The sequence below is a fragment of the Hyaena hyaena genome, unplaced genomic scaffold, assembly GCF_003009895.1.
Source record: "Hyaena hyaena isolate Hyena2069 unplaced genomic scaffold, ASM300989v1 scaffold_218, whole genome shotgun sequence".
NCBI lineage: Eukaryota > Metazoa > Chordata > Mammalia > Carnivora > Hyaenidae > Hyaena > Hyaena hyaena.
Window position 1 is genome coordinate 1,603,374 of NW_024080851.1, and position 23,363 is coordinate 1,626,736.

Here is a 23,363-nt window from a genome sequence, read left to right on the forward strand (position 1 = left end):
ACCCTGCACACCCTGCCCCGGGCCATGTGTCCCTGTCCATCCAGCCTCCCTGTCCACCCCGCACACCCTGCCCCGGGCCATGCATCCCTGTCCATCCAGCCTCCCTGTCCACCCTGCACACCCTGCTCCTGCCCATGCACCCCTGTCCATCCAGCCTCCCTGTCCACCCTGCACATCCTGCCCCGGGCCATGCGTCCCTGTCCATCCAGCCTCCCTGTCCACCCTGCACACCCTGCCCCGGGCCATGCGTCCCTGTCCATCCAGCCTCCCTGTCCACCCTGCACACCCTGCCCCGGGCCATGCGTCCCTGTCCATCCAGCCTCCCTGTCCACCCCGCACACCCTGCCCCTGGCCCATGCGTCCCTGTCCATCCAGCCTCCCTGTCCACCCCACACACCTCTGCCCCAGGCCATGCGTCCCTGTCCATCCAGCCGCCCTGTCCACCCCGCACACCCTGCCCCTGCCCATGCACCCCTGTCCATCCAGCCTCCCTGTCCACCCCGCACACCCTGCCCCTGCCCATGCACCCCTGTCCATCCAGCCGCCCTGTCCACCCCACACACCTCTGCCCCAGGCCATGCATCCCTGTCCATCCAGTCGCCCTGTCCACCCTGCACACCCTGCCCCTGCCCACGCACCCCTGTCCATCCAGCCTCCTGTCCACCCTGTACACCCTGTGCCGGGCCATGCGTCCCTGTCCATCCAGCCTCCCTGTCCACCCTGCACACCCTGCCCCGGGCCATGCATCCCTGTCCATCCAGCCTCCCTGTCCACCCTGCACACCCTGCCCCGGGCCATGCGTCCCTGTCCATCCAGCCTCCCTGTCCACCCTGCACACCCTGCCCCGGGCCATGTGTCCCTGTCCATCCAGCCTCCCTGTCCACCCAGCACACCTTGCCCCTGCCCATGCACCCCTGTCCATCCAGCCTCCCTGTCCACCCCGCACACCCTGCCCCGGGCCATGCGTCCCTGTCCATCCAGCCTCCCTGTCCACCTCACACACCTCTGCCCCTGGCCATGCATCCCTATCCATCCAGCCTCCCTGTCCACCCTGCACATCCTGCCCCGGGCCATGCGTCCCTGTCCATCCAGCCGCCCTGTCCACCCTGCACACCCCTACCCCAGCCAGAGCATCCTCCGTCCTATTCCCAGGTGTCCAGTCCTGTGGGTCACTCCCACAGCATGTGTTCTGGGGACAGTGCAGACTGGCCCAGCCCAGGGCTGGGGTCCCCAGTGAGGGCCCATCCGCAGACACAGCGTACCTGCAGGAAGGCCCAGGCCCAGAAAGGAAAGCCCTCTCGGGCCATCTGACCTCACTAACACCTGCTGGCTCATGTGTGTACTCGCCACCTTGCCCCAGTGTACTGCCTACGTGGTTCTGAATCCCAGTGGTCCCCTGACACGGGCCCGGTACAGGCCGCCTCGGGGCTGAGAACTTAAACAGCGTAACAAGGTCTTGCCAGAAACAGTCCCTGGATGGGGCCTCGGGGCCACAACCCAAACTAAGGACCATTGTCCTTGTCTGTCCCCCCAGAGAAGCAGGCCGGGACTCAGGCATCTGTAGTCAGCACCGTGAAACCCCAGGCCACCCTGGAGCCCAGGAAGAGGCTGGAGGGATGTCTCCTTCCACTGGCCGTTCCCTTTCCCTCTAAGAACACCAACATCCAGAGAAGGGCCCTGTCAACACAGCAAATGCAAACCTAGAAGGTTTCAATAAATGAAGGAAAGGTCAAAACCACTGTGCCCATCTGTGGCTGTCAGGGGTGGGCAAGGGGTAAATTAGCCACCAGCTACCGTGGAGACCAAGGCAAACATGCTCTCGCTCTGTGAGTCTAGCTGCCCAGCAGGGACCTTCATGAGGACAGATGTGCTGGGTGGCAGAATGTGGGTCTCCAGCACACTGGTGGGGGTCACTGCCTCCTGCACACCAGGCTCTGACACATGTGCCACATGTCCTCAAGAGGGACTCATGCACATTGGGGTGAAAACACGTCAAACAAATGCTCGGCACCATCAATGCTCAAACAGACAGTGGCCATTTGCGGCTGCCAGGCATGACTTTAATGGGGCAGAGGGTCCACGCTGCACTTTCAGAGATGGAAACATAACCCGAGACCCACGCCGTGTAGGACAGACGGTCCCACCTCACAGGACACAAGGCCGGTGACCGTCCAGTCAGCAGCAGAAACTATCCAGAACGACGAAAAAGGAAAAAGAGCCCCAAATTTAAAAGGATCATCAGTGAGCCATAGGAGGTCAAGATTCAGATGCGGGAGAACCAGGATCCCCAAAGGAAGGGGGAGAAGCATGAAGAATATTTGACAGATTTCTCCTCAACATGATAAAACTGTAAACCTACAGGAGGCTTGATAAACCACAAACCCGACAGCCGTGAAGAAAACCCCATGGAAAACCTCACATCAAAATCAAACCACTTCCAACCAGCGGCAAAGAGGATATCTTAGGAGCAGAGAAAAAAGACGTCTGTCAGTACTTGGGACAGAGAAGGTGAGTACGGTCAGCGGGCTCCCACTGGAAACCACACAACAGCAAAAGCACGTGCTGGCCCACAGTTCTGCAGAAGGTGGATAGAAATTCCAAGGAGTCAAAGCCAAATGAAGACTCATCTCAAATAAGAGACGGAGAGGACGCGTCACCGGCCAGCCATGCGGGAAGCAGAGGAGAAAGTCCTGTGGTCGGAGGAGAGCATGGCCACGCAGGCACACCCCGCACCGCGTAGAGCCACGGAAACGGATCCACATGAGCAGACGCATACCCCTGCTTGTGCCCCATCCATGCAAAAGGGAACGGTCTGTGCGAACAGACAGGGTAACAACGAAGGGGTGAGCTGCAGGAATGTGCCGCAGGCCTTGCCGCACGGCCAGTAGGTAAGACCCGAAAGCCCACAAGCTGCTCAGGTGGAGGCACCAAGGCACTCAGCACACCCCACGGGGCGGGGCCCACGGGGAGGGGCCCACAGAGCTGCACCCACAGGGTGGGGTCCACAGGGCAGCAGCCACAAAATGGCTCCTGCCCCCCTCCCGTCCAGCCCCTCGCACCCTTCCCTCCATCCCATGCGCACGCCCTCCCCCGCCCTCCCCGGTCCTGCCACACTTTGCCGACCCAATGGTCTACAGAGGCTGCGGAGCATCCTCCCACCTGCACCAGGGCCCTAAACCACTCCTAGTGCACCCAGTGTGACCACCGCCCACTCCGCCTACAGGTCAAGAGCGAGCGCTGGGGCCTGGCGTTCCGTGTCCAGCCTGGGGGCCGACCAGAGCCTGCAGCCCACGTGGTGACCTCACCCAGCCACACACTCACACCAGCCATCCTCACCATCTGGCTGTATACGCCGCCTTGGCAGGGGCATGTCTCCGGGCCCTCTGTCATCAAGAGGACATCGTCTACTCCTCTACCAAGTCCTTTATGTGTGACCCTCCCCGAGAAAAGTTCTGACTCTCAGCAGTTTACCCACCCCCACAACCACCTGCTCAGGGCCCCCTGCTCCACTTGAAGGGGGACAGGCTGCAGAGGCGGACTTGGCTCCATGCCCTTCTTCCCCCCCCCACCCCAGTCCTTGCAGGGCAGGGAAGGCAGGTCAAGGTCCAAGGACACCAGGCAGTTGGTGGCCTCCACACTGAAAGCCCAGGCTGTTAGCCAGGCCTCAGCTTGACCTCTGCGGGAATGAACGTGACCTGTCTCTATAAGGTCTGCGCTCTCTTGCCACAGGCCAGGGGACGTGGCATCATGAAGGGAGGCGGGGCGGACCGTGCACCAGGGCCTCACAGTCCAGCCTCCAGGAACCTCTCCAGGCACACTGGCTGGGCCACTGTAAGCACTTCCTTTTGTGCCACCGAGTCGCGGGCAGAGAGGCAGAAGCCGCAGGGGCAACCCACAGCCGCGAGAGGCAGAAGCGCTCTGCAGCCTTGTGGTCACACCTGCAACACTGAGCCCGCCCGGGCGCTCCTGTCCCGCAGACAGCTCCGTGACCCTGGAAGAACGTGGGGGGGGGGGGGGGGGGGGGGGCTGTGCTTACCGTGGCCAGTTCATCAAACTTGCCGAAGAGCTCATTGAGGAGCTTGACCAGCTCCTGTGCTGTGCACTGTGACGCCAGGCCCGTGAAGCCCACGATGTCTGCAAAGAGGATGCTGCAAGAAAAAGGCCCAGGCTGCCTATTCCGGGCCACGCACCCACCTCCTGGACAGATGGTGGCCCCTACAAGCACCCCAAAACAAACCTCCTTGAGTATCCTCAGGGCAGGCTGAAGGGGAAGGGCCCCACAGTCCCATTTGACAGACAGCGGCAGGGGGGCTGGGGAAGGTAGGGAATGCCCTCACAGCCACAGGGGGACTGAACGCCGGAGCCGGGCCCAGCTCCTGCTCACACCCCAGGACACAGGCTGGGCACAGCTGTGGCCACCATGCCTGCCCCCCACCCAGGGTGTCCTATGGCAGGCCGTGGGTCCATGCACCTCACAGAGGGCCCTACCCCCCGGGTCTGCATCAGGGCAGGGCATCATCTTGCTGGTGGAAGCTTCAGTGTGTGGGTATCTGTTTACTACAGAACTGGGTCCTAACGGTGCCCACCCACCCACACAGCCTCCTTCCTGGACACTTGACCATCGGGAAGCCACCAGCAGCACAGAGGGGCCATCGTTGTGAGTTTTGCTGGACACGGAGTTCTCGTCCGTTTTGTGTGGCCCTCGAACGTGCCACCCTGGCCTTCCCCCCACCTCCACCGTTTCCAGTAAGAAATCACATGCTGATCTTGTTGGTGGTCACACGCACTAGACATGTCTCTTCTCCCCGCTTTGATCCTAGTCTCCAGCTCTTAGGATGTGCCCACGATGTGTGTAGGGACAGCTCTCTCTGCCTGCGCTCTCACTGAGCTTCCAGACATTATGAGCTGTACGTTTTTCAAATATTCTTTCTGCCCTTTTCTCTCTTTCCTCTCCTCTGGGACTCATTCGGGGAGTGCTGCCCAGGGTCCCTCGGGTCTCTGAGCCTCTGTTCGTTCTCCTTCACCCTCGTTCCATTCTGTTCATTGGGTAAGATCATCTCAATTGTCTATCTTCAAATTCACCAATTCTTTCTTCAACCTCCTCAAATCTGCTCAGTGTTGAGGCTCCCTATTGAACTTTTTTAGTTATTTTATTTTTTTTATATTTTAAATTTTTTAACGTTTACTTATTTTTTTTAATTTTTTTTAATGTTTTATTTATTTCTAGGAGAGAGAGAGAGAGACAGAGTGAGCAGGGGAGGGTCAGAGAGAGGGAGTGACAGACTCTGAAACAGGCTCCAGGCTCTGAGCTGGCAGTCAGCACAGAGCCCGACATGGGGCTCGAACCCACGAACCACGAGATCATGACCCAATCGAAAGTCAGACGCTTATGACTAAGCCACCCAGACGCCCCAAAGTTTACTTATTTTTAAGAGACAGCGCACAACAGGGGAGGGGCAGAAAGAGGAGGAGACACAGAATCCGAAGAAGGCTCCAGGCTCCAAGCTGTCAGCACAGAGCCCAATTCGGGGCTCAAACTCACTCACAAGCCCAAGATCATGAGCTGAGCCAAAGTCAGACATTTAACTGACTGAGCCACCCAGGTGCCCCTAGTTATTTTATTTCTCAAAATTGTAATTTCTGGTGTTTTCTTAATAATGTCTATCTTTTTACTGGTATTTCTCTACTCGATGAGAGCTCATTCTCATGCTCTCTTTTACTTAAGCACAGTTTGTTCTTCGAACAAACTTAAATTGATGATTTAAAGCTTTGTCTGGGCACCCTCCGGGACAGCTTGTCTGGACTGCTTTCTGCACTCCTACCTGAGACACGCCTCTGAGTTTTCTGGCACGCCACCTGTATCTTTATTGAAAAGTGGACAATACAGTGTGGCAACTCCAAAAATCAGAACCACCTCCCACCTTGGGATTGGCTTGTTCTGTTGTTGTTCACGGACTTTCCTGAACAAATTCTGTAAAGTCCGTTTTCTTTCTCACATGGGGCCATTAAAGTCTTGGCAGGGTTAGCCTAGCGGTAGGCTGGGGACGGGCTGGATTCCCCCGTGTGCCCAGAGCCAGGAAGTCTCAATGCTAAAGGGTGGGCTCTCGGCTAGGCAGATGCCAGCTCTGTCGTGTGCTCGTCCCGCTTGCACGTAGCCTCAAGGTCAGCCAGCGCTGATGGCCGGAGGCCTCGCGGTGCCCCCTGAGCCTGCACACGGCCCCACTACCCTACGTGTGGTCCTCTGATGCCCAGAAACACCCCCACAGCCTCTCCAAGCCCCCGACCGACCTCTCCTTCCCCAGTTTGAAGTTTTTAGGGCCCTGACGCCCGCCTCGGCCGGTCTCACACCTCAGGCAGCCGGGATGCTACACGGCTGCCCCACGCCCCAGGGCATGAGCTGTCCACGCTGAGTGCCAAGTCGGACACAGCCTCTGAGCAAGGCTTTCTGGGGAACTCCCAGGCGGTCACATGACGACAGCTCTCTGAGAGGTTTCCAAAGCCCCAACCCTGCTCTGCCCCCTCCGGTGGCTGTTAGCAGTCAGGTGGCGGATGTGGCTGCGGCTGCTGCCTTCCAAAGCCATCACGGGGCTGAGGGCAGAGGAACAGAGCACGCACAGCTCCACACAGCTTCGCTCCTCTTGCCCACACTGAGCTGGTTTTGCTCCATAAACATTCCTGGGTTCCTGCAAGAGTCTGCTTCACTTCCTGTGTGCTGACCACTATTGGGCTTTGTCAGTATCGTCATCGCTTCTGCGGAGGAGAGGACTTCCAATGTCCTTGCCCACCGTTAGCGATGGCATCAGCCTCCTAGTTGTGAGTGGCGCGCTGACGTGGGACTTGAATCCTGGAGTGACGGCGAGTCAGTGAGGGGCTGTGACGAGGGTGGTGAGGAGGCCCGTGCCAGGTTCACATCTAGGCTGTAGAAAGCCACCTGAGACCCTGTTGGAGGGCAGCCAGGGCCGCCAGGGAGCCAGCCTCTGGCCACACCCGCAGCTGCCAGGAATGAGGCCCCCACCAGGGGACGTGGGTAGAGATCTTTCAGCCTCAAAGGGACACAGTGATCTTCCACATCTGTGTTTGTTCTCCCAGGTGGGAAGAGAGGGAGGGAATGGCGCATGGGCACCGGGCACCCTGCTCACCCCCACCTGCTGCCCCAGGGCACCCTGGAGACTCTGATGCCTCCCCCTCCCCCCAGGCACTCCCCGGATTGCTCTGGTGGCCTGGTCTCAGCAGAGCTCTGGGTCCATGTGCCTCGCTGTTCTCCACCACAGAGAGGCTGCGGGCAGAGGGGAAGTCTGGGGAGACGTCTGCAGCTGCCGGTCCCCAGCGCGGCCCCGGCCCCACCAGCCACTGGCTTCACTCTGCTGAAGCTCCACTTCTTCACTACAAGCGGGGGCCACAGAGTCCGGCTGCGTGGGCTGGAATGCTGGCCCCACGCACCGGGCTCAGCGCCCTGCAGGGAGAACACCACTGGTCCCCCCGAGGGACCCTGCGAAGGAGTGAGCGTGCGGACCACAGCCAGGCTGGCCCGCACCGGGGGCAGCTCGGGGGCCCTGGTGGGGAGCGGAGGGCAGCCACAGGCCTTGGCTTGCTCCAGGTGGGCAAGCACCTGCCTGAGGAGAACCGGCCTGCAGCACCAAACACAAACAGAAGGGGACTTTATCCTTCCGGATCTATAGGGCCCAGGGGCAGGGAGGCCCAGCAAAGAATACCGAGAAGGGAAAGAACCTCAGTGCTTCAACCACCACCTCCTGCCTGAGTGACACATAGGTAAAGGGCAACACTCAGCCAATCTAAGTACCTTAAAAGGGAACAAACGATTTAACAGAGTAAAATTCTTTTTCATTGGGTCTTTTCAAACAGCAGGCAAACCTCAGAGCATCTGGGGCAAGCTGGTTCCCCTGAGGGCTCAGTGTACTCACCAGTAAAATGGGCACAATCGCTACCTCCTGGGGCTGCCCTGAGAGGAAGAGAGGTCTGGCCTACCCCAGGCCCTGGCACCAAGGAGAATAGTGCTCAGCTGTCAGCCCAACGTGGGCCAATTCCCAGCCCAATGCCACTGCCCAAACAGGGTTCAGGACAGAGAGCCAGCCCTCTCCAGCCACGCAGGCAATGGAGGGTGTGCAAGAGTGTGAGAGAGCAGCTATGACACCAATCACCCAAGGATTCACCAGACCCAGCAGGTCTGCTCACCTGGGCCTCCTGACTCACACCTGCCCCTGCCTCTCCTCAAACAGGGACCCCCCCCCCCGTCCACCCCTTCCCTCCCCCTCCTCCCCTCCACTTCCTCCTCTCCTCCACATCTCCTCCCCCGCCTCCTCCTCTTCCTCCCTTCTCCTCCCACTCCATCACCCCCTCCTCCCCCCTCCCTTCCTCCCCATCCACCACTTTCTTCCTTCTCCTCCATCACCCCCTCCTCCCCCCTCCCTTCCTCCCCTCCTCCCCCTCCTTGTCCTCCCTCTTCCTTCTCCTCCCCCTCCATTCCCTCCTCCCTCCTCCTCTCCTCCTCTTCCTCCCCTCCAACCTCCTCCTTCCCCTCCTCCTCCTTCCCCTTCTCCTCCTTCCTCCCTCTACTCTTCCTCCATTACTGCTTTCCTCCCCTCCCCCTCCTTCCCCTCCCCCCTCTCCACTTTCACTTAGTGCCCCAAAGCCCACCACTGCCAAACCAGTGCCCGCCCTACCTCACGTTGTCATGCCGCTGGATGTAAATCTTGTGAAAAATCCTCTCGGGGGGCTTCAGGAAGTCCTCCTTCATCTCCATGGCAACATTCCGGGGCAGAAGGCTCATGAGCAGCCGCTCCTGGACAGGAGAGATGGGCCCGCATGATGCAGCATTGGCCTCCCTGCGAGGCCTCGATCCCCCGACTGAGGTCGGTGCTGAGGAACGGCCCTGCACAGGGGCCGCAGACCCTGCCTGGCTCCCAGGCCCCAGCAGCTCATGCCCAGACCTGGACTGTTGTTACAGGAGTACTTGCCCCCTCAAGGACTGGGAGAGGGCCAATATCACCCCCAGGACACGCAGGTCACCCTGGCCCCATCCCCTGTTCTTCCTGCCCACGCACCCACAGGCCCCAAGTTTGCTGAGCAGGGGTCACGGGGGGAGACGCCAGCGGCTCCAAGCAGGATGGCCCAGCCTCACACCGCACCCCACCCCCCAACTCGGCCCTGAGAGGGACCTCGAGACAGGATGAGAGGGTCCGTCTTCCGGGGCAAACGAGGTCCCCTCATCTCACAGGGACAAGCAGACGTGGAGCGTTTCCCCGGGTCCTGTCTTATAGTTCCTCCCTTCTCTGTGGGTCTCAGGTGTTTTCTTTCCCTCTACAGAAGCTAGAGCCCATCCAGGCTTTTCCAGAGGAGCCCACAGCTCGGGGGACTCAGTTTCCTCCTCTGGACTCTGACTCCCTTCCTCCCAGGAACCCCTGCCTGACCCCAACCCCACTGGCCCCTGACCGGCTGCCACCCCCGCACCTGAGGCCCATCCGTCAGTCTTTCTCACCCTCCTTCCCACCCTGCTTCAGAAAGCAGACAGGAGACCACGGAGAGGTAGGACGGATGGCCTGCTTGCCCAGGCAAACGCAGGCTGAGGGGGAGCAGGAGAAGCCGGCCTCTCACTCTGTCCCTGCAGGCCAGCCCTCTCTGGGCCCCCATCCCCTCGGCCGCGGCCTGTCCCGTCAACAAGAACCGCAACAAAGCCCTCGAGCCACCCCCCCCCCCCCCGCCGGGGCCCGGATCCACTCTGCCATGTGTGAGGCCACACCCTGACCGCAGCAGCCATGTCCCGTGTGGCAGCCTTGGGAGGACAGTCAAAGCAGCAGCAGTGACAGCTGTCACGGGCCCAGCAGACCTCTGGGGGTGCAAGGGCCCCAGCCCTCTCGCTCCAGGCTCCATGGAGCACCTCCCGTGCCTGGGAAAATGTACGGGAGGTAACATAGTTCTGTGCGGACTCCCAAGGGGGAAGGCCACGAGGGGCTCCGCAGGGCTAAGTGGGCGTCAGGCGCCGCCTGCTCCGGTCCTGGTGGTGTCCGGAGCGGGCCTGCTCCACTGTGGAGCAGCTCGCGTGGCTGCTGACCGGACAGACTCCGACGCTGACGAGGGACAGCACAATCGTGCCACCCTCGACATTCTGTCACCTGGGGAGACGGGCCCCTGAGTGGGCACAGGAGTGTCCAGGCTGAGCATGCCAGCACAGCCCCAAGGGCGGAAAGGCCACGGCCCAGGGCGTGGGAGCTGGTGTGTTCCTGGGGCCTGGCCAGGTGGGTGCTGACCCCTTCCTCTGCCGAGGGGCCCCTGGGGTGAGGCTGTGCGGGAGGTGGGGGGAGCTCGGGCCACCGCGCGGCTGGGCCAGGGCGGCGACAGCAACGTGAGCGCACCTGGACGCTTCTGGAGATGCCCCAAGGCACAAGGTGGGGAAACTAAAGGAGCCAGGCACCAAGGAAGGCCATCCACGGAAAGCCACCCACAGAAAGCCACCCACAGAAAGCCACCCACAGAAGGCCACCCACAGAAAGCCACCCACAGAAGGCCACCCACAGAAGGCCCTAAGGACACAGGGCAGCTTGAGCTCTCTCTCAGAAAGACCCGATGTCACAGGGCTCCATGCCCTGGGCCCCGGGGGCTGAGCCATGTGCAGGGACTCAGTGGGCACTACCCCCAGGTGCCCTACACGAGGTCCCTGGGAAGAGGACAGCTGTGTGGCCCCGCATCCCGGCTCTGCCTCCGGGACAGCCGGTTCAGCTCTAGCTGGACCCTGTCACGCTGCACAGACCCCATGGCAGGCACTCTGAGAAGGGGTCGCGGCACCACGCGGCCCCATGTCCCACCCCGCTCGTCATACCTCTGAGCCTCACTGCTCAGGGCTCAGCTCTTAAGTCCCTCACCTGTACCAGTCAGGACCAGGAAACTGAGTCAGCCACAGACCAAGGGCTGCAACGGGAGGGAAGGAGGACCCGAAAAGGCAGAGGGGATAGGAAGGACCAGGAGGCCGGGTGCTGGAGAGATGCCAAGGCAGAGCTGGCCACTGTCCCCGGATCCCCTGTCCACCCCTTGTACAGCCGTCCAGCCCCTTACCATATCTGGGACTCAATGACCTAAACTAAAAACTACACTGTCCCGCCTCCCACTGCAGCCAGATGTGGCCAATGAGATAGGGCCTGAATAGCCACCGGAGAGCTTCTGGAATGTTCCTGTTTTTGGGGATATAGGCATGATGTCCCCTTTGTTTTTGGGGATATAGGCATGATGGCTGGATCTCTACCCGCCATCTTGATTAACGAGGATGAGGGCCCCACATTAACAATGGCAGACCAGCTACCAGATGGAGACTGGGTTGTAGGGGCTGCGTGGGTCAGCTCTGCCACGTCAGCCACAAAGGGCCTCCCTGCAATCTACTAGGAGGGGACAAGAATGCTCTCACTTGCATAAGCCACTGTCACAGGAAATTCTTAAAGGGCAGGCTGCATTTCCAACCAAAGGCTCAGCAGGAGCTCCCCCACGAGATTAACGAGATTAACTATACTACCTAAAGCCAGCACACGTAAGCAAGAGTAAAAGCACACAACCTTTCCCACAGGGAGCAGGACGCCATCTGGCAAGTTTGAGCACCCATCCCCAATTAAAAACAGCCAAAGCAGGGACAAACTGGCTGTCTGACATCATACGGATATTCCCTGAAATCCACGTCCAATCCAAGGTCGAACCCTAAAGCCCCAGGTCACAACCACACAGCAGCAGAAGCAGACAACACGGATCCGTTCTAACCAGCAAAATGAAACACGAGGTCGGAAATCAAAGGGCCAAATCTGTGAATGAGGATCACACAAAGCATCCCAGCTTCCTACAAACTTTAGTATGCTTGTTGGGGCTATCAAAATGTGACTTAAAACAAGCATACTCTTCTGAATAAAAACAGTCAATGTTTACATAACAGTTGTGAGGACCCGGCTTCCAGGAGACAGAGAAGTACTTTCCAGACTCCCCCCAACCCCCAACCCCCACCAACTACATGCACTGAAGTCCCGGGCACCAACGTGAAAGGCATCGGAAGACTCTGAAAAACACAGGGAAGGAGACACAGACGTGAGGACTGACAGCAGATCAGACGTGAGGCCTTGGTATGAGTGCCACGTACCCCAGACTGGGCGCTGGAGCAGGGTGGCCCAGAAATGCCCCCAGCAGGCACCACTGTATGCTCCCCCAAACCCAGCCCTCTCCTGCCAAAGGACCCAGATGGGGACAGCCACACGACAGGGAAACTGTAGACAGCAATCACCCCACTCCAGGCAGACTGCCGAAACTTTCGCACACCTCCACGCTGTGCCGGCTGTGAGGGGCACCAACCCCACAGGGGTACCAGGAACCTGGCCCGGCACACCCGCTGCTCAGAGTCAGGGAGACCAAGGGCTCTCGAGTCCCAGCAGAGGACCAGAGTGGAGCCTGGACTCTCAACCCCTCCTGGAAGTGTCGGGTGGTGGCCCCCTCCCCTGCCAAGTGAAGTCACAGAAAACCAGCCAAACCACAAGGGCCAAACAAGACCCAGACCCTCACATGTAATACCCCAGCGTCCAGGTTCTGATTAAGAACCCGAACATTCTCAACGAATGAAGACGATCCACAGATGACAGCACCCAGATTAACAGATTAGTTAGAATAACAAGCACAGTTTTCAAGCAGCTATTGTAACAATAATTCAATAAACAACCACATACACACTTGAAAAATAAAAAAAAAAAAAATTAAACTCCAACAAAGATACAGAAGATACAAAAGAGAATTAAATGGAAATTTCAGGGGCGCCTGGGTGGCTCAGTTGGTTAAGCATCCAACCTTGGCTCAGGTTTGAGCCTTGCATCAGGCTCTGTGCTGACAGCTCGGAGCCTGGAGCCTGCTTCAGATTCTGTGTGTGTCTCTCTCTGCTCCTCCCCCACTCATGCCCTGTCTTTCTCTGTCTCAAAAATAAACAAATGTTAAAAAAAAAAATTTAATGGGCAGGCAGAGAGTCTGATTATACATTTCTCCAAAAAGACACATGGATGGCCAACAGGTGCAGAAAAAGATGCTTGTCGTTAATCATCAGGGAAATACAAATTAAAACCATAGTGAAATATCACCTTATACCGAAGAAACACATCCCAATTCTATACATATATATGAGTTATATAAGGTTATATATAAGGTTAATATTATCTGACACCAAAATTGGACCAAGACAAAAAGAAACTACAGACCAATGTCCCTGAAAACTATGGAGGGAAAAACACTTAACATGATGTTAGCATATCAGCAATACACAATACCTGACCCAAATTTAATCAGGGGACTGACAACCAGTTCAATATTGAAATACCCATCAATGTCACACACCATATCAACAATTTTTATTCTATATGAATAAAAACCACATATCTACACTTGTGGCAAGCATGACTATAAACGTGTCAAATCACTATGTTCTATACCTGAAATTAATGTAACATTGTACATTATGCACTCTGTAATTACTTTGCAATTATAATGTATGCTCAAATAAAAATGTTTTAATCACATAGCAATTTATTCAGAAAAAGAATTTGATGAAATTCAACATCAATTCCTGATGAAACACTCAGGAAAACAGGAAGAGAGGATAACTTCCTCATCCTGATAAAGCCTACAACTAATATGACACTTAATGGTGAAGCCCTAAAGGCTTTGACCAGGAGCAAACCAAGGATGTCTGTTTTTCCCACTTTTATTCAATATATAGCACTAGAAAGTACAGTCTGTGAAATAAGATAAAGAAAGGAAATAAAAGGCATACATATCAGAAAGAAGAAATAATACTATAAATATTTTCAGATAACATGATGGTCTATATAAGAAATTTAAAGGACTCTGCAAAACCTTGCAAAATAAAATATAAAAAACCAAAAACAATAACAATAACAAACAATACCCTCCCCCCAGAAAAACTTAGTAGAACAAGCAGTTGAGTTTAGATGGTTGTAGAGGGGTGCCTGGGTGGCTCAGTCGGTTAAGCGTCTGACTTTGGCTCAGGTCATGATCTCACGATTTGTGGGTTCGAGCCCTGCATTGGGCTCTGTGCTGACAGCTAGCTCAGAGCCTAGAGCCTGCTTCAATTCTGTATCTCCCTCTCTCTCTGACTCTTCCCGGCTCACACTGTCTGTCTCTCTCTCTCAGAAGTAAATAAAACATTTTAAAAAAATTTAGATGGCTGTAGATACATATAAAAACATAAAAAAGCAATTGCATTTCTACAAACTAAGAATGACCACATGGACACTAATATCAAAAATACAATCTCAGGGAGCCCAGGTGGCTCAGTCGGTTAAGCATCCTACTCATGATTTCAGCTCAGGTCAGGATCTCATGGTTCATAGTTCAAGCCCCACATCAGGCTCTGCACTGACAGTGCAGAGCCTGCTTGGGCTTCTCTCTCTTCCTCTCTCTCTGCCCCTCCCCTGCTTGTACACATATGCGTGCTCTCTCTGAAAATACATAAACTTTAAAAAGAATTATAATCTTATTTGCAATCACTCAAAAAATGGAATTGACAGGAGTAAATATATCAGAATATGTACAGGATTTATATGCTAAGAACTACAAATCACTAGTTAAAGAACTTAAAGAAGATCTAAATAAATGGGGAGACATACCATGTTCATGGACTGGGAGACTCAATATAGTAAAGATGTCAATTCTCCCCAAGTTGATAGATGGGTTTCACACAAATCCTATCAAAATCCCTACAAAGATTTTAGTAGCTATAGGACAAATTATTCTAAAACGTATATAGAAAAGCAAAGAAACAAAAATAACTAAAATCCTTTTGAAAAAGAACAGCTAAGTGGAAGGAATCACTCTACTTGATTTAGAGATTGTATCATACTTGCATAATATTACAGCCACACTAACCAAGACTGCGTGGAAGGATAAACACATAGAGTAATGGGACAGGGCACAGGCCCAATAAATAGACTCACACATATACACCCAACTGATTTTTGACAACAGCACAAAAGCAGTTCAGTGGAGGACATGTACCGAACTACCATACAATCCAACGCTATTTACAACAGCCAAGATGTGGAAACAGCCTAAGTGTCCATCAACAGATGAATGCATAAAGAAAATAGAGTACCTATATACAATGGAATATTATTCTGCCATAAGAAGAAGGAAATCCTGCCACTGTGACAACACGGATGGACCTAAGGGGTATCAGGCTGAGTGAAAGAAGTCACACAGAGAAAGAAAAAGATTGTATAGTCTCACATACGTGTGGAATCTTTAAAAACTGAGTTCAGAGATACCAAGAGCAGACTGGTGGTTGCCAGAGTGGGGGAGTGGGCAAAAGGGGCACAGGGTGGGGGGAGGGAGTCAAAAGCTGCAAGCTTTTTTCACAAAATAAGGAAGTTCTGGGGATCTGACATACAGCATGATGATTGTATACTTGGGAGCTGTTGAGAGTAGATCTTAAATTCCCATCACAAGAAAAAAGAAACCTGTAACTATGGGAGGTGAAGGACATTAACTAAAGTTACCGTGGGCATCATCTCACAACATATACATACACCATATCGTACGTTGTACGCTGTCAACTTATATGACGCTATGTCAGTTATATCTCAATAAAACTGAAGGAAATGGCACTAGAAGACGTATAGCATCTTCAACCGATGGACAATGGACACCCACGGGCAAAAACAATGAACCTTGATCTTAACCTCCCACGTTATGCAAATATTAACTCAAAATATTTCATATAGTTCTATGTGAAAATATAAACTTTCACACTTTTAGAAAAACACAAGAGAAATCCTTGGGATCTAGAGCTGGACAAAGAGTTCTTGAACTTGACACCAAAAGTACAATCCATAAAAACAGTCAGTTCACAAGCCCAACTGCATCAAAATCAGAAGTGTTTGCTCCACAAAAGACTTAAGAGGACTCAAAGACAAGCCGCACACTGGGAGGAAATGTTTACGAACCACATACCTGCCAAAGAGCTGGTCTCTGGAATATATTCCAGAGAATACAGAACTCTCACAACAGAACTCTCACAGTTTAAGAATAAAAGCTAGATACTGATGATGATGATGATAGACAGGCAGATAGATGATAGATGGACGATAGATGTGATAGGTAAATATGACAGACTGATATATGATAGATGATAGGTAAATATAAGAGCTCGATGTGATAGATAGGTAGATAGATAGATAGACAGTAGATAATAGATGTGATAAATAAATATGATAGTTTGATATGATACATGATAGATAGATATAGACAGACAGATAGATAGATGATAGATCCAGTAAGAAAATGGGCAGAGACATCAACAGACATTTCTCCAAAGAGGACATGGAGATGGCAAACAATCACCTGAAGAGATGTTCAACATCACAGCCACTAGGGAAATGCAAATTAAAGCCACCATAATACATCAGTACACACCTATCAGAAGTGTTACAACAGAAAAGTGACACCGGCTCCTGCGGGCCAGAGCACAGAGAAACGGGATCCCTCGTGCTCTGCTTGGAGTGAAAAGTAATCCAGCAGCTCCCCGACTGCTCGGCAAATCTGCCACCACCACTCGGCCCAGTACCTGGACTCCCGGACGTTCACACAAGGAGCTGTGGGAAGGTCCACAGCAACCTTCCCCGCGATAGCCCCAAACTGTCCTCCAGGAGGTGAGCCATCAAGTCTGCGCTGGTCCGTCCACGCCACGTAGCACGACTGACGAAAGGGGGTGAGCTACTGCTGCGGCAACAACCAGACCCCCAGTCCCAAAAGTCTACACGCAGTAGGATCCACAGTCATCCCTGAAGTGACTATTTACAGAAACGGACAACAGATTGGTGGCTGCCAGCATGAGACTGGAAGTGGGGAGGAGGGGTGGGGGTCCACATGGCGCCGGAATGTTCCGCGTCTCGGCTGCACCTTCTCAGCCTCCAGCTGTTGGGGAAACACGGTGGGTACCCAGGATGCCACTGTGTGGTTTCTCACAACTACACATGAACCCACAATCGGCTCAAACTAAAAAGCTCAAGAGAACACACAGAATCTGGGAGCAGAGAGGGGGGTCAGCCTCCTGTCTCAGAGACAGGCTTCCTGGCTGGGCTGGGGAGTGGCAGGGAGAAGCCACCTGGGAGCTACAGGGTGACCATCAGAGGCCTGTCATCCCATCCCCATGCTCTCCGGCTGTAACAGCCTCTGACCTCAGGGTTTCACCACCCAGTCGGGAAGCCCTTCCACCCCATCTCGCCCCCACCCCTGAGAGGAAGGGACACAGAGCTTTACCACCTGCCCACCCTATCTCATAAACACCTGTGACTCCCCCCTTCCTGAATGCCATCTACTGCTCCTCACTTCCCCATCTCTCCCTGTCAAACTCCTACACACCCTTCAAAGCCCCAGCCAAATATCTCACAATGCACTGCCCCTTCCCCATGCTACCCGCCCCAAAGACCCCCACTCCTCTGTACATCAGGACCCCCATTCTCCACATGGCCAGGCCATGCATGGTGCACCAGCCTCCCACCGTCCAGCGTCCCACATGGGAAATCTGCCTCAGGGGCAGCTGCCTCAGCTCTAGAACTTGCTTATGAACCCAGAAGTTCAATCCGTGAACTGGGACGTGGTACGCCCCAGATCAACGGGCTGCTTGGTGGGAAATGTTCTCACATGCCAGCCAGGGTATAGGGACCCTGTGTCCCCATGGGCAGGAAGGGGTCACAGGCAGACGCGGCTGGTGTGTGCTTCTGTCTGAGCTGGTGCACTCGGGAGTGTGTGGGGAGTGAAGCGGCCGTGCTGGCAGCAGGCGGAGACTGATCGATGTCTCCCGTCTGTGCTGCTCGTGGCCCAGGGCCTGTCCGCACGTGTGCAGGGCTCAACTGGACATGGCTGAGCGCACAGGCCTCCCAAGGGGCCTCCCTCTGGGGTGACACCAGCAGAAATGGAGCCTGTGCTGCAGGAGAGGGGGCCCAGGCCCACGCTGACCCTATAGCGGTTCCCACACAGTCCTCAGAGGGGCCTCAGGCACACTGGAGAGGGAACAAGCACCCAGAGAGACTTCATCTGTGGGGCAGGAAGCTCAGCTGTTCCCGAGTGATTCCCACAGATAGCAAGTAAACCCCGGCCGCCTTCTCCGTCAGGACCCATGGTCAGCACGGTATGGCCGGCTCTGCATGGTCCCCCAGGCCCGGTGCAGGCAGGTGCAGACTGCGGCGGGTACATCTGGGGGGGGCCAAGGCAGAGTCCCCCAAGCTCACTCAGACTGCAGTTGATCCCCCAGGTTGGTCTGCTGATCGGAGAAACACATTTCCCAGCTGGCTGTGGGCCGGGTCTGCTCTCAGCACCATAGCCGCCAGGTTCCTGGGTGCGGCCCCTCCATCCTGAACCTCCCCCAGTGCTCCCCCTGCCCAGAGTCCCTCGGAGGTCCCCTCACCCCAGCCAGAGGAAATGCCCATCTTCCAAAGGATGGACACTCCCCCCCCAGAACCTCCCTTTTGCCATAAATGCATCCTAATCCTGAGAGTAACTGGGACTGCCTAAGCTGGCGGGCAAGAGGCCCAGGGGTGGTCAGTGGCCTGCTCACGCGGCCCAGAACCCGGTCCGGGTGCCCATCGGGCCTCCCACCTCACAGGACACAGAGCAGGAAGGGGAGGAGCCCCGAAGGGCAGCCCACCTGCTTCTCCACCTCCATATGTTTAATGAGGTCTAAGGGTGGGGTCCTAACCTCATAGACGACTTATGTCCCGATAAGCAGAGACAGCGGCGCCTCTCCCTCTCTCTGCACGTGCACTGAGGAAAGGCCACATGAGGGGCTTGGAGAGCCCTGAGGGATGCGGCTGCCTCGCGTGCAGGTATAAAGGAAGCATCCAGCTGGAAGGAGAGAGGCCCCGTTCCCGTGGGACCACCGACCACCAGGTAACCTGCACGGAAGGCAGGAAGGAATGCGAGCAGGCCTGCTCTTCAGAGCTGGCTGCGGCTGGAGGGTTGGGGGGGCGGGGTGTCCTTTATGCTCCTGCAGCATTGCCCATGTCAGAAGGTCTGGTGCCACCAGCCTGAGCCAAGGGCATTGGAGGGTCATGGCCCGGGGTCTGCTGCGGGGGGGGGGGGGGGGGGGGGGGGGGGGGGACGCCTGGGATCTGCTGGAGGTGCTGGGGGCAGAGCATAGGGGCCTGAGCTCTGCTTGGGGGACCTGGGGTGGAGCGCCATGGTCCAGGCTCTGCTGGCAGGTCTGCTGGGAGGACCTGGGGTGGAGCGTCGTGGCCCAGGCTCTGATGGGGGAACCCAGGATGGAGCGCCATGGCCCTGGCTCTGCTAGGGGGACCTGGAGTGGAGCGTCGTGGCCCAGGCTCTGATGGGGGGTCTGCTGGGAGGACCTGGGTGGAGCGTCGTGGCTGGGGCTCTGATGGGGGCACCCAGGATGGAGTGCCGTGGCCCGGAGTCTGCTGGGGGGACCCAGTATGGAGCGCCATGGCCCAGGCTCTGTTCCCCGTGTCTGGGCAGTCATAGGGATGACAACACAGGGGGCAACGCTGGCCCCTGGCCGGCCTCAACCCCATGCCCTGCACATCGACGAGCCAAGGCATCCAGACGAAACCCCCTCCCTACTCAGCACCGGGAGATGAAGGGCCTCAGGGCAGCCATGAACATGGCGCTGGGAACCGGGGCTGCTCCCGTGTGTGCGTGTGACCTGCGTGTTGAGACTCAGGAGGGTTGTCCTGGCGCGTCGCCCAGGACAACGGGGAGCTGGGATGGCGCCTGCCCCGCACACCCGCTCAGCTCACGCGTGGAGCTGGCAGCCTGGCGATCTGCTTCTGAGGCCGCATCAACACATTTCAGTGGCCGTGGGCTTCCCGAATCCTTGCCTTCCTTCTCGAATCTGTTTCTGCAGCAGACGCCGCCCATCTGGGAACCCGGTTTGCAGATACCCTGGCGCGTACTCATCTCATCCTGAGAACGGCCCTCGTATCTATTTTTAGCCCAGCTTTATCTGCTGCCGCGCTTACCCCCAGGCCCTTCTTTGTGCTCCACAGCTTTCCAAGTTCAAAGACCCACCTTCAGACATTTTTTCTGAAGGCAGAAGATCCTTGTTAAAAGACCCTCTGCGTCCTTTGAGTATTTGAACTTGGGGACATGCACACCCAAACCCTCTGCCGAGCCGTGGCTCAGGACACGTGGGGCTCGAAAGGGGGAACGTGGCTGGTGTTAGGGAGGGTCCCAGGTCCTGGGGGTCAGCCTCCACTGTCACAGTGAGTTCAGCAGAAAGAACCCCTCGGACCACCCACCTCCTGCAGCTCGGCCACGACCCTGCACAGAGGCTGATTTGTGGAATGGGGGGGTCTCTGCACCCCCGAGTCCTTCCCAGAGGAGTCCGCTGTGGAGACACTGACAACACACGTAGCTTTTTCCAAGTACAGCACAGAACCTTCTAGAAGTGGAGTATGTGTCCCCACAGCAGACCGCTCCCATCCACCCTCTCCCCCACCCTGGGGCTCCACAGGCTGCTCTGGGAAGGGCCACAAGCTGTTCCTACAGTCCCAGCTCTGGGACACTGGGGCAGGACCAGGTCAGGAGGTTAACACCTCAGGGTCTCCAGCCAAAGTGGTTGTACTTTCCTCTAGATTTACCTCCAAAACCAGAAACTGTTAGTTCTAAGCAACAGGGGACGGGAGGGATGAGCACCTCCACCCCCAGGTGGGGGGAAGGGGGGGTCTAGGCACCAGACACCCTGCCGCCTGCACCCAAGAGGAACTGACCTACATGGAGCGAGAACATCCTTCGCCAGATCTGCAAACACGGACAAGGGCCTGCCAGCCTGGGCTCCAGAGCCGCACGGCCAACAGGGTCCCGTCCGGGAACAACACGGCCCGGCTGCTGGACAGATGAGGGTTCTAACGTGGGGTGTTTGCATTTCAGAGCAGGGCCCTCCCCTCTCCTCCCGCAAGCTGGGTGGCCACACAGGCCAGCCCATCCTGCAGGCACAGCCCCAGGAGAAGCGGGCGCTGCTATCTCCTGTGCCAGGAAGCCTCCAGCCTCTGCTCTGGGGTGCACATGTGTGCCCCGCCCCCAGCCCCAAGTTCTCCCCTCCCCCTTGACCCCAAAGGTGAGCCTGACCCCGCCTCCTGCCTGCAGGTACACTCGGAGCCCGGGAACAGGGTCACACACCTTCCACGGCATGCAGAGCCGTGTCTCCCTCCCTCTTCTCCCATGGCCTCCCAGCCGAGGCCACAACAAATAAGGCCTCCCATGGCCTGAATTTGTACACAAGGAAGCAGGAGTCGAGAGGAACACACCTGGGGACACAGGGCCCCTCCTGAAGGAGCATCGGCTCCTCTGCACCCACAGGGACACATACGCCAGAGGAATCCAAACGGCACCCGCGGGAGAGCGGTATCCACATCAGGGAGCAGCCAGGAGGTGCAACGTTCTAACAGACAGTGGGGTGCAGACAAGGACCAGACGCATCACCGGGGATGCGCTCCAGAACCCGAGAGGCTTCCCACCCAGGGACCTCGGGCCTGGGAATCTGCATTTCTGTTGGGCCCCCAGGAGCCCCGCTCAGAGAGCCACTGCGGCCCAGAGCCGAGTGCCTGGGTGCAACTTGTAAAGACAAAAAAGAGCACAACAGTATTGGCCAAGCAGCCACAGATCCAGGAAGAGAAATGTGGCCGTATCTGCTCTCCCAAAAACATAACGGAGGGAATTCTTCAGGCCTCTGTGAACCCAGATGCTCATGGGGAATACCATTTTTAAAACACAGTGTCCAGGGGTGCCAAGGGGGCTGGGTCAGTTCAGCATCCGACTTCGACTCAGGTCATGATCTCATGGCTGATGAGTTTGAGCCCCGCATTGGGCTCTGTGCTGACAGCTCAGAGCTTGGAACCTGCTTCAGATTCTGCGTCTCCCTCTCTCTCTGCCCCTCCCCCACTTGAATGCACACTCTCTCTCAAAAATAAACATTAAAAATGTTTTAAATGACAATAGTATCTAACCTCGGTGCCAAAAAGGGAGAGTTGAGCACGAGCACATATGCACACAGGGTCGCGCATGCACACATACACACACAGGGGAGAAGTAGCGGAGCCCTCTGAGAGAAAATGAAGAAAATATGACTCTTTGGACCCCAGAACAACAATTCTCTCCCGTACAGGGGAGAGAATGTGCACAAAGAGCAGACCAGGGACAATAGAGCGCTCGCCAGGCTCGTGGGACTGGGCGGCCTCCACCATTCTGCAGATTCCCCGCGGAAGAACGTCAGCCCTGAGCCTCCGTGAGGCTGAGCTCCAGGAAGGGCAGCAAATGTATGAGAAGAAATGAAAATAGACAAACAGAGCGAGCAAAAGGAGATATCAGAAAACAGAAAACAGGAGGAAAAGCAAAGGAAAGGTGCAGAACCACACGGAACGACCCCAAATGCTGCTTTTTCCAGGACGTCGGGGGCCTGGGACCTGGCAGGGGGGCCACGTTGGGATCCTGTGGGGGCCACAACCCTGTGGTCAAGCACCTTGGAAGCGGTCACGAGGCTGTCGGCTTGTGGGGGTGACACCCACCTAGAGGAATACCAGGGCATAGCCCCCAAGGACGCACGATGGTACACACATGTGTTCGTGCATGTGTACAAAGACACTCGCATGCACATGCATACTTCCACACACACATATGCACGCATCCATATGTATACACACACGCACACACCAACACACATCTGCATACATGCACATACATACGCACGTGCACACACTCATACCAACACACATCTGCATACATGCACATACATACGCACGTGCACACACTCATACTCATATCCAACTTTGCATATACATATATCTGTGTACACAGATATTGTTATACACAAATAAACACTTATACTCACATCCACGCACGTACACATATACACAAATATATGCACATGTGTGCACACACTTATACACATCTGCATGTTTTCACACACATACATCTGTGTACACAGACATATACACACAGAATACACACGTGTGTGCACACATTTATATGTACACACGCCCACATATGCACACATCCACACGTATGCAGGCACATGTACACATGTCCCCTCTTACCCATATACACACATGCACATGCATGTACAAAAACCTAGGCATGCACAGAGTCCACACAAAAGCAAATCCACACACATGTAGACAGACATGTATACACACATACACTTCCGTGCATGCTCCACATGTCCATACCCACATGTACAGACACATCCAAACGCATACAGGTGACACACATGTGCATGCATGTCACACATGTGCATGTATGTATACGCACAGATGTTTACCTCCAACAGACAAGCCCACCCGCAGACACACACACACGATCTAAACACA

General features: G+C 55.8%; 1 protein-coding gene across 1 annotated transcript in view; it reads right to left on the reverse strand.

Moving 5' to 3' along the window:
• ADCY1 (adenylate cyclase 1) overlaps positions 1-23,363 on the reverse strand; it is a 98,826-nt gene that overhangs the window by 58,358 nt on the left and 17,105 nt on the right. The window contains exons 3-4 of the mRNA XM_039242968.1: positions 8,682-8,800; positions 4,037-4,148 (exon numbers count right to left, since the gene is read on the reverse strand). Of these exons, the coding sequence (XP_039098899.1) occupies positions 4,037-4,148; positions 8,682-8,800 (231 nt within the window). The remainder of the gene's footprint in view (positions 1-4,036; positions 4,149-8,681; positions 8,801-23,363) is intronic.